The sequence below is a fragment of the Cyprinodon tularosa genome, unplaced genomic scaffold (assembly GCF_016077235.1).
Source record: "Cyprinodon tularosa strain WSP-4 unplaced genomic scaffold, ASM1607723v1 ctg1, whole genome shotgun sequence".
NCBI lineage: Eukaryota > Metazoa > Chordata > Actinopteri > Cyprinodontiformes > Cyprinodontidae > Cyprinodon > Cyprinodon tularosa.
Window position 1 is genome coordinate 2,954,193 of NW_024037781.1, and position 12,323 is coordinate 2,966,515.

General features: G+C 37.1%; 1 protein-coding gene across 2 annotated transcripts in view; it reads left to right on the forward strand.

Annotated features, from left to right (window-relative positions):
• Positions 1–12,323, forward strand: part of LOC119784483 (E3 ubiquitin-protein ligase Midline-1-like) — an 86,838-nt gene that overhangs the window by 58,550 nt on the left and 15,965 nt on the right. For both annotated transcript variants that reach the window (XM_038286660.1, XM_038286580.1), the window contains exons 3-4: positions 5,481–5,576; positions 11,959–12,066. In XM_038286660.1, the coding sequence (XP_038142588.1) occupies positions 5,481–5,576; positions 11,959–12,066 (204 nt within the window). The remainder of the gene's footprint in view (positions 1–5,480; positions 5,577–11,958; positions 12,067–12,323) is intronic.

Genomic DNA, 12,323 nt, shown 5'->3' on the forward strand with positions numbered 1-12,323 from the left:
GGCGCACCGTACTAAAAGGCGCAGTCTCAGTTATGTGTGCCATTTCTGTATTTAACACACACATAAGGCGCACCGGACTATAGGGCACGTTTTTTATATACAGGTACATGTCCTCTACTACCTTTAAATAGCTCTACTGCATATTTAAAAATACAGCGGGGGCAAAACTGAGTATGACTGTTCTTTATTCATGTATTTATTACAAAGTATTAATCAAACCTGGGAGCTGACCGTGAGACAGACACATCGCAGATGACAGCGCTGTGATCACTCCTAAATGAACTTAAAATCCTGAAACCTGCCGACAGAATATGTTCGCTTTTATTACCGGTATCCTGGTGCCTGCAGTTTAAATTATTTAGATGAAAAACACCTGCCAGCCACTGCATGAACCCGGAGGCTGCCCAGCCTAGAGGCTGCTGATGAAGGGATTTCTACTGTCGGTGCACCGCTGGTATGTGGGAGTCTGAGCGCCTCCGACAGAAATAGATAATCTGGATGAACTGACTGCAATTATTAAGTTTTCAGGTGGACTTTCTCACTTAAAAAACATATTAAAACTACTTTATTCCCACTGATCACAGCAAATATAGCTGCAAGATTTAGATTATTTAGATGAAAAAACACCTGCCAGCCGCCGCGGTGAAGAGGAGGAGACCCGGCCCAGAGGCTGCTGTTGAATTAAGTTTTCAGGTAGAAAAATAGAGCCGGAGCAAAACTGAGTATGTTTGTGCTTTATTCATGTATTTATTACAAAGTATTAATCGAACCCATCAAAGTCCTCATCCTCTGTTTCTGAATTAAACAGCTGCGCTAAATCAGACATGCCAATTTCCCCTTCTTCGCTGTCAGAATCAGAATCAGAAATACTTTAATAATCCCAGAGGGAAATTACTTTTGTTACACGCTCTAGTTACAGTTTTACATGATATATACACACAGAGTCACTTTCCGTGCAGCGCGGCTCCTCAGAAATAATGCCGGCTTTTGCGAAAGCTTGAACAACAGTGCCAGCAGACACGTTAGTCCCAGCATCAACAATCCATCCGCTAAAGGTGGCGTAACTTGCCCGGCGCTGCCTTCCACTTATCGTGAAACTGTGGTCTCAGTCTGTCATCCATCGCTCCCACGCCACTCGCAGCCTTACTTTGAACGGCCGCTTCACACCGATGTCGAGCGGTGGAAGTTCCTTTGTCAGACCCCGAGATAACGGCGAGCACAGCGTTTATTTTTTTTCACCATGTTTTTCACATCAGCTGTGAGATGGGCACGCATGGAGTCACATATTAAAAGCGATGGTGATGCGTGGAAAAAAACCACCTGGTCTCCTCACATACACCTGCCTCAGCCACGCTTTCATCATCTCCTCATCCATCCAGCCTTTTTCATTTGCGTTAATATAATATGTCATCAGAGCGCTGTGTCTGTCTCGCTGTCAGCTCCCAGATCAGCTTCTCTGATTCGTTGATGCGGCGCTTCCAGCAGCAAAACTTCAATTTTTTCCATCTCGAGCAGCAGCAGCGCGTTGGCGGCGCGCTCCCGACTCGCTGCGCCTGCTGCTCAAAACGCGCTGCGGGACCTTTTGCTGCGTCTATACGCTCGTCAACCTTTGACTTTGCATGTAAACTCTCTGCTTCTGCTGCACCTGCTGCGCTGCGGGACCTTTTGCTGCGTCTATACGCTCGTCAACCGTTGACTTTGCATGTAAACTCGCTGCTTCTGCTGCACCTGCTGCGTCCGGTTCACAGCGAGCACAGCATTAATTTGTTTCACCATGTTTTTCACATCAGCTGTGAGATGGGCACGCATGGAGTCAGATTAACAGCGATGGTGTGGTGATGAGTGGAAAAAAAAAAACACCTGGTCTCCTTACATTCAGCCACTCTTTCATCATCTCCTCAATGAGGTGGTCTCAAAAGTCGCAGTTGCAACACACATAGTGTACCGCACCAAAGGGCGCACCGCACATTTTGAGGAAAAAAAAAAGACGTTTATGTGCGCCTTATAGTCGTGAAAATACGGTAGCTCACTACCAGATGTGAAACTCTGCTACTGAGCTCATGCTGGAGTCAAGTATGTTGAGACAGTCACAACTGAAAGATGCACGACACCCGCTGTTAATGACTTGAGTTTGAGACCCCTTTTTCAAAAGCAACATTGTCACATTATAGGATTGTACCAAAATAAGGCTATATACTCCAAGTCCTGATAGTGTTATATGATAGTTCTTTTCCCCGCTTTTTGCAACTTTGCTGTTATTTCGATTCTTGCATTGCCTCCATTGCTTTTGCTTGTTGATCAACAGTACGCATGTACAGTGACACAACCCCGTCTTAAAATCTTAATGTAAATATACAGAGAAAAAAAGCAAAAACAAAGCTTTAAAGATAAAAATATATAAGCCAGCAGGATGCCATCATTTGTTATAACAATGTCCACAACCGGAATAAGTTACTGGCATATAAATTCAAATAAGGTGACTATGTACCTTTAAATAAATCTTGGGAATCTGTCAGAAATGAATAGCTTTACCTGAAAGACTGTCACTGAATTTCAAACTAATGCTGCCATAAAGTGAGTCACTCTTGACAGGGTGAAAACTGTTCTTCTTAGTAATGGTCGATTGTGTTATCACACTAGAAGCTTCTTGTAGCGTCCAAGGTGAAAAAACAAGCATTTCAAGAAGTGTTAAATGCCTCTTTTGTGCCCATCAACCTCATTATTATTTCAGAAAGTGCTTTTAACTTGCAGTGGTTTGTTTAACTCGTATTTGTGATGGTGTTGAAAATGTTGAATAAAGCGAAGAGGAAATCATTGGATTTTCAATGTTTTTTTGAAGCATGAAAGTGCTTGATTGCTTCTTTAAATTCTCAGTGTGACTCATCATATAACTACCTATATTAATCATATAATATTAGGATTGTAATTAGGGATGGATAGAACAAATAAACATTCCAAAATGATACTTAAGTTTATCCATAACATCTGTTGGAGTGACAATTTAATGTGAGAAACAGAGCCTTCTATAATATCAGAAGTATACAGCGCCAAAGCAGCAGGGTTTTTAGTTCAAGCAGAAAAGTAGTTGTGTTTGAACAGGGTGATAAGGTTTAAGGAATCTTTGTTTGATCAAATTTGCAAAAAATAAAAAATAAAAATAAAGAACCTAAAAAAAAACTTTTAGTGTTTTAAAGTAAAACATCTTCAAGAAACAAAGTTCATAACATCCCACTCTTGCACTGAGAATTCTCATCTTCTAGCTGTCCTGGTTTTAACCCTCCTGTTTTGCGGCCCTAATGTTATAAGTTAACACTTACAAACATGTTACAGCTGTTCCGCACAAATCATTCAAACTCCAATATGTGGCATTGCTCCTTTCAACATAAAATGCATTAACCCTTGAAGCAGATGAGCTGTTGCAGCCCAAGACCCCCAGGTTCTCACTGGGTTACCAAAACTGAACAATAAAATATTGGAAAAAGCATTCCCTGGTCAGAGTAGTTATTATTCCTGCAGCAACATACAGATGATTGGGTCAGACAAGATGAAATCATTTCCTGCCTCCTTATCAGTGCTTCTAGCTGGGGGTGGTATAGTGCTGTGGGGCACATATTATATACGTTCTTGGTATAAATTGGCCCTCTTGTACTAGCTGATCACTATTTAACCTCCACAGACTACTAGATCATTGTTGCTCATCATCTCTATCAGATTTTGGCCAGTGTACAAAGCCTCTATTGACCACTTCCAACAAGACATATAACCATGTGAAGCTCAAATAATGTCTATCTGACTGTACTCCTAAAACCTCATAGGAGTCATTGTCATTAGATTTCAGTGCAAGAGAAACAAATCTGCAAAAACTTTATACAAAGTTTTTAGAAGTTTCAAACATCTTGATGTATCTCAGCCATGAAAAAAATGTGGAGTCTCTGAAGACTAAGGGGATTAAATAAAGTACTGTACTTGCAATATGTTAGCTTGCCAGTCGACAGTTTGCTTCTTCTCCTATAAGTGTTGATAGTCATTTTGCCTAAAATGTAAAAAACTAAAATATGATGGTTTTTTGTTTTTGTTATTTCAGTCAGCTAATAGAGCATGACATCTTGGTACTTCCAAACTAGTTTACATCTGTAAAGGAGTTTTGCATCCATCCATCTTCCGATTGGAACAAATCCTTGTCCACTGCCCAATTGCATTTTGGAACTTTACTACACTAAGCACAGATTAACTGTACAGTGCAACAAAGACAGTTCTTTTCCTCAATCTAGCACAGACTGATTGCATCAACCAGGGATGGGTTGATAAAGAGGGAGACATTAAGGATTACACCAAAGGATGATTGACAAGTGGTCAAACTGATGGGGCAGGCTGGATGGAACAAACAACTAATTGAAGGTGGTAACACATAATAGTTTAAAATTCTTTACATTTTTCTTAGAGTTTATATTCTAAAGGTATTCTCAAGGTTTTTGAAGATCAGTGTACAAAGTATGGCTTATTGTCGCTATTTTCCTCCGAGAGGTTAGCTTTACCCCCCCTCTCCATTACTCAGACGATAACAACAGGCTGATTTTCCTGGTAAAGCAGACCCTTATGTCACTGTTGTGTGCCATCTGCGTATTAAGGTCATCCATTAAGCCCCTTGTGGCGCTACATTACACTTCCTAAAACAAGCCAAAAAAAAAAAAAAGGCACTATTTTGGAGAACAAAAAACGTCGTTATTTCAAATGTGGCTCAGGGTGTTCTGTTATATAAAATATGAAGCAAACACTGTAAAATTATAACTCAGAAATGTTGTCTTTGGTTGCATTGACTGCTTTGAAATCATGAGGGATGTTAGGTTTTAGAAGAAAAGTGACGACACACCAGGAGACCTTAATCACGGCTGATTTAGCGATTATGTGAAACATGGCATTAAATAAAGCAGCCTGTGCTCTAGCGTTTGACAAACAGCCATAAACAACTATAGAAGGCTGGGTAAAAGGAGGACAGAGAGGAGAATAAGTGAAAGGAGGAGCAGTGGGGTGCCCCTGATGCGGTGTCACCTGTTTGTCGCTTCGTTTGCCGGAAGCACTGCTGTGCACTCTCATAGGGAAAGCTTTTTGAAGCCCTGATTTATCGCTTGGCTGGGTTTGCGCATGGCTTGGTGCTCAGTGGAGTGACTGTCCCAGTCACATTCACTGCTAGAAGTAGGATCTGCTGTCTGAGGCTTCGGACAGGGCAGGATGAGGAGGAACTGCAGGGATGAGGGGTACAACTCACGTTCCGAGGTATGCCACCTCCGAAACTTTACCAAGATTTGCTGGGTTTATAAGATGTTCAAAATTTTCTAGTCATTTATTTTTCTGGAAGGTTCCTTTTATTGTTTTCTCATGAAGTGCAATTGTTGCTGTGTCTAAAGCTTTGCTCCATTTCTATTCTCTTTACTGTGACATTTCTATTCATTTTTGGCATCTTTTACTGTTTAACACAACAGCAAGCCCTCGACTCAAACCTGAGCAACTTGATTAAGAGGAACAACGAACTAGAGTCGCTTATGGGGAAACTGATCCAGACTTGTCAGCATGTTGAGGTGAGTCTCAGCCCTATGGGGTCAACACTCAACTAAATAATCATCCGAAAGGTAGTTTATCCATAATTCCCCACATTTATTGTACAACATTTTATAACTTATGTATTCATTAAGCCAAATCTTAATATAGACCTTGAAATAGCAGATAGATTGATGCTTCCTTTAACTTGCTTTTTGATTTAAAATTTATTTTGAACATAATCGTCAAGGCAAGAAATTGTCACAAAGTTCTGCAATGCCATAGATGCAATAAAAATATGTGTATTTTTAGCATGAAATTCCTCTGTTTTCATGGTTTGGGTCTTATTTTTAAAATTGTTGCACAATGATTGTTTTCCTTTATTAACATTTCTCATGGGAATTTCATAGGAAAAAAAAAGTCAAATGATCACATTAACATGTTTTATGCCCACGATTTATAAAAACAGTACTTAAGCAGATTTACCATTTCCATCATTGCTGTCATTTGGTTGGGTTTATCATATTTATCACTGGGTTAACATATTTGCGAAGATGTTTGCATGCATTCAGCCTCATTTGAAAGCAATTCTGTGCCAAGCCTGCCCGTTCGCATTACGTCGCACCGCTAAGACGCTTTAAATAAAGCAATGCCACAGGGTTTTAGAAAATATGGAGAGCAGCTTTGCAGGCTGCCAAGACCTTTGCAAAGTAGAGGAAAGTAAAGGATTAAGCCGTTTGCAATATTTTCTGAAGATTAAATTATTGTTGTGCGTCTTTTGCATGCATGTTAAGGTGCAGATTTATGCAAGAAGGGGAATTTGAAGCCTTAAGCACAGAATAGAAAAGTGATTCATGTTTTGTCTTTTACGATCACAAAGGGAAAATTTTAGCCCCTTAGTGTCTAAGTGCAGCAAATATTTAGTATAGTTTGCATATGCACTGGTATCTATTCTTCCATGTTCTTGCAAGAAAAACAAAGTTATTTGCACCTACAGGGATGAATCATTTATGGGGTTAGTTTGCAGGAAGAACAAGTTATAACTCATCATTTATTGATCCGCTTTAATTTTGTAACCTGCTTTTAGAACACAGTCTCTGATAACTGAAACATTAATGAGATGGCATAATGTCTAGTGATGAGGTGTGACATAACTGCAAAAAGAGGAACATAAATCTGACATAAACACCAAAATAATTATGTGGTTCTGAAGAGGAGACTCTAATTGCGTGCTACTAACAAGCTCTTTAGATATTTCAGATAAGATTATCCATAAAACTGGCTGCAAAGATGCATCTTTAATATCTTGCAGTCTCACATCCTGTTTCTCCTACCAACTCAGCTGCACGTACATATTTTAATTCCAGTAGCTTAAGATGTGGGAACCTTTTCATCTTGTTTTTTTTTTTTTTTTTTTTTTTTTTTTTTATGTAACAAAACAATGCCAATCCACTTATTCTAAGCCACTCATTACATCTTTAAAATGAGGACACTGATTAGGGTTGCACAGGGAAAATACACACAATTAACCTAGAAGAGTTTAATAAATGCACATTTAATCAGAAAAGCCACTAAAAAGTTTTCAATTTTTATAATGCGGTAGAATAAAAGATGAAACACGCAAAAATGCATTCGGTTACCATGTTTCATAATACGTTAGTATTTTTATACAGTTAAAGAAATACACATTAATTTATCAAAAGGTGGATGCAAATAAGTATTAGTATTTGGATCGAAATAAAGTTTCAGTCACAATAACTAAGAATATGACTTGATGCAATTTAGTTATAAGAGGTTCAACTTTGTGACTTATCGGGTAGAAATTACTATAATATTAACCTTCCTTAAATGTGTACCCAAAAAGTTTAATCAAGTAACACTAACACCACTTAATACTTTAACTTTATTTTTTTTACTTAAACAAAAAAAAAGTGAACATCCCACAAATTTTGGAAGACAAAAGAAGCTAAATGACAACTCAAGTGTAGAGTAACTAAAACTATCTGATATTACTTTTATAATTACATAATCCCGCTCACATGCTCTGGTTACTACCCACCTCTGTTTTTTGTTACCACTGCATAAAATACATTGCAGGTTGTTGCAATTAGAAATAATAAATAATAAAAACAAAATACACATTTATTTTCCCAGTTTAAACCAGCTGTTCATCAAGAGTTGAAAGATTTAATTCTCTGATTCTTTCTGTATCTCTGCTTCTGTCTCCTTGAACCCCAGTCGGCCTCGTCAGATAGCTGCTCACACTAAGCCTGGTTCTGCTCGAGGTTTCTTCCTGTTAAAAGGGAGTTTTTCCTCTTCACTGTCGCTACAAGCATGCTTGGTGTGAGGGATTGCTATTGAATCAATAATTTGATGCATTTAACTGGTTTTACTTTAAATCAATTTGATTTTGATTTTTGAATTTTGAATTTCACTATGATTTGGTCGAATTGTCTCTGTAAAGTGCCTTGAGATGACATGTGCTGTGAATTGGCGCTATATAGATAAACTAAATAGAACTGAATTGAACTCTTGTTAATCTCTTTGAATATGTTTCTGAAATTTACCTAGATCATCAGTATAGATCACCATTTTCTTCTTCTGCTTACTAGATTTCTGGTGATTCTCAATCACACTTCCCTCTACGGTTTGTTGCAATCAGTTCTGCTAAATGTCTTTTTTTGGTTACCATAGTTTATTTTTACTTTTATTTTAAATTTTTCCAAGCAACACTTAAGATTTTACCTGCTTCCAGTCGCTTTGAGTCATCATTTACCACAACAAACCTATATTTCTATCCAATTAAACAGACATCCTTAACAAAGAGAGTATCAAGAGAAGCAACCAAGAGACCCATGCTAACTATTAATATGAATTGGAAGCACTGGAGTGAAAAAATACAGGGGGCTAAAAATGAATGCAAACTAGGATGGAGGTTTATCTGCCTTCACTCAGTATGTGAAAGAGATTAAAAAGCATGCATTTTTCCCCTTCCTTTTTTAATTAGTTCTCCAGTTATTGTTGCTTTTGTTTAAAATCAAAGGAAAACAAAGTCAAGTTTGTGGTGATGAAATGAGAGTTAAAAAACATGAAAGGGGCTTAAAAGCTTTATAAGGTACTATAGAAAAAGACTAATTTTAAAACTAGACACGTTCCAGGATTTGTTTACTGAAGACATTGCACATGTTAGTGAATCACTTAATAGTTCTTACAGCTGACAATTTGTCACACTGACTATGTCCTCCGCAGGGCTTTTTCCACAGGAATTAGCTGCTTCACATCTATTCCAGACATGAAGACTTTGGTCACATTTGAGTGTTGAGATATTACAAGCTACAAAATAGCCTCCTTTGAGTTTTAAAGTACTTTGAATTAATGGAATATGAAATTTTCAAGCTTGATCGATTATCAAAGAGCGAACCATCAATAATTTGACCACAATTTATTAATTCATCAAAATATGTAGACTTTTATGAATTAATATTATATTGTAATATAAAAATAATGCTTTTGATGCACTTAACTGGTTTTTTAACATAAAATAATAACTATACTAAGTGTGCACAAAGACAGATTTTCCAGAGTTGACATAGGTGCAAGTGTTTCACAGAGTGCAAAGCTTCACATTGGTTTGAAAAGAACCAATGAGCAGCGCTGCAAAAGAGGCTGTTTAGGCATTGCCTTTTAGGAGAGATTTTTTTCCAGGTAGCAAATTGTTGCGATTGGCAACACAATCCTGGAAATATATAGATTGAGTGAGAAAAGGATTTTGATTCTCTTTACTAGGCCTGAACGATTTTGCCAAAAATCATAAATGCCATTATTTTTAACCAACATTACGATTTTGCTTCGATTTTCTATTCCACTAACCCCAAGCGTGAAGATTTTTCAGTTTTTTTTAAATCTTGCTTACCCAGAGCCCATTGTTGCAGAATTTTACTGTAACATTTGTGTGAAAAAGTGCTTCCTTCTGCTTGCATGCATGGATCTGCATGCTAGCTGCAACTCTCTCTAGCTTTCTGTGTGGCGACAAACCCACTTTAAGAGTTTCACATTCAACTAGAGGGCTAAAGTGGGAAATTTAAAGTATAGTGTGATTGAAATTTAGATTCTCTTCAATTTTAGGATTGTAATTTGTTAAATTGTGCTTATATTGCAAATGAAATTAATTGCCCAGCTCTCCTTTTTACTTAGATGTTTGGCTTAGTTTAGTAAGAAAAGAAAGAAAAAAAATTTATTGAAGTTTTGTGTCACATCCGTAGTTATCCGATTGGTCCTAACCTGATGACACCGACTTTTTTTGAAATATAGCTCTACCAGCTCTTTATCAGAGTGATATAATATGTATATATCATATCAGTCCATAATATCATGCCAGATAAAAACATGATGAGCATCTTAATATCTGAACTTTTTTACATGGGGGGGTTAAGAACCTGTTGATCCACAGTCTGAAAAACAGGATCAATACAACTAGTAATATAATTGAACAAACATGACCCCTTTTTAAATTTGACCATGTATTTTGGCATTTTAAAAACACCATCTTGGCCAGAATATTTATGTAATTTCCAAATTGGGGTTTCAAGTAATCTGTTGATTTATTTGCAGTTTTCTTCTGAGTGCAAGTATGTTTAACATTTTGGCAAGACCTGACCACCCCTAGCTTGAATTGGGTTATGAATTGTTGAAGAGGGCCTTAGAATAGCCTGATTTTACAGACAGAATTCTTCAAGCAAAAAAATAATAATTAATAATATAAGTTGAAACATGCAGTTACAAGAAGCTGTAAAAAAAAATATATATATAGAAGATAAATCCAGTAGTTGAAAAAACACATTGTTTAAGCATACAAAGAGATAGATCTTTTTCCACTCTACATCGGGTAATGTCCTCGTTCTTAATAGAGTTTCTCTAAGATTTAGGTGTTCCCCCTTAAACAGTCACAGAAGGTTTATTTTTGTGTCTGGTGAATGTTTTTTCATGCAATGTACTTTAACAAGGTGCCTTTGGAAGATAAACAGGCCCATAACAACATACATCATCCACCGAACCCTTGGGCATTCAGTGACTTTTCACTTACAGGTATACCTACTGCGAAAGAATTAAAACAACTTAGAAAAAGTTGACAGTTTCTCATTATTGATTTCAGAACCTAATAGAGAATTTTCTACACAGTGTAATTTCAAGAATAATTCTCTAGGGGTTTGGATGAAAGCTAGTGATTATACAAAATATTCAAATTATTCTTAGACACATCTGTATTTATATTTTGGTTTTATACAACAACTTTTAAATTATTTCTTGCTGCTTAGTCCTTCTTGTGTCTTTTGTTCCAGCTTTTATGTCATTACACTGTTACAAGTCTAAAGCAACGAAATGAACTCTCTGCATTTCATCCATCCCCTTGGGGAGCAGTGGGCTACCATTGTGCGGCACCCGATGAGTAGTCTGGGGTTAAGGGTCTTTGGTCAAGGACCCAGAGTGGCAGTCCATGGAAGTGGGGTTCAAACTCAGAACCTCAGGATTTCATCTCTATGCCACTAGGCCACCACTACCCTCACACATACATGCATTTATATTTGGGTTTTAGGACGAAAATCCACTAATTGCTTAATGCCTTCCTACCATATTCAATGGATGTAAATATGGCTCACAGGGGATTTGAGTAAACTTTTAAAATGTGACATTTGAGAGATTATGACCCTGTTAACTATTTTCCTTCGTTTGGCAAACTGTTTCTTTTTTAAGCAGTTTGAGCAGCTTAAAGTTACTGCTCCTACTTTTTTTTCCTGAATGAGTCATTTTAAATAGAGGATTCCCTTTTTTTTTTTTTTTTAAACAAGTCTTGTATATCTCCTTGATTAATTTAAGTTTTCAGATCCTGAAAATAATCTAAGCCTTTCATTTAAAGGTAATTTTGAATGAAACATCTAGTTATATTTTTAATCTTTACATTACATTATAGATGGAATATGTGCTATTAGATAGCTAGATATCATTCAATTACATTACATCATTATGGCAGTTGGTTTGATTAATAGAATTTGAATAATAACTTGAAAACATTAATAGTTCAAATGCTTTAAATTAGTCAATTTATTTCTACAAATAACACAGTTGCATGATTTACAATGCTTACCTTTACTTGCAGTTCTCATCTAAATAAAAAAGATGACCTGGGTTGAACCTGGGTCTTTTCAAATTGGACTAACATTCATTATAAGATAAACTCAGCAGTTCTCTGCACAAGATTTCAGATTTCCTAATATATCTTTGGTATAAATGAGAACCTCTCTCTCTGCAGCATGTATTAGAAAACTAAAGACTTAATTTTTAAAACACACACGCAGTGTAAACATTTTTATGTATTCCTCCCATCCATCTTTCTCAGTTTGATCCCATCTGTGAATTGATTTTCAGGTTAATGCGTCACGCCAGGAGGGCAAGCTCTTGGAGGAGTGCGACGTCTTAATTGACATCATTCAGCAGAGGAGGCAGATCATTGGCAGCAAGATTAAAGAGGGGAAGGTAAGGTAAAAAAAAAAAAAGGGGGGGGGGGGTTAAAATAAACTAGTATTTTGAAGAACTCAAAGCAGTGGGGGAAGAAAAAACAAACAAAAAAACATTTAAATGAATCAAAGTCCAGACATACACTATATTGCCAAAAGTATTTGCTCACCCATCCAAATTATTGGAATCAGGTGTTCCAATCACTTCCATGGCCACAGGTGTATAAATTCAAGCACCTAGGCATGCAGACTGTTTTTACAAACATTTGTGAAAGA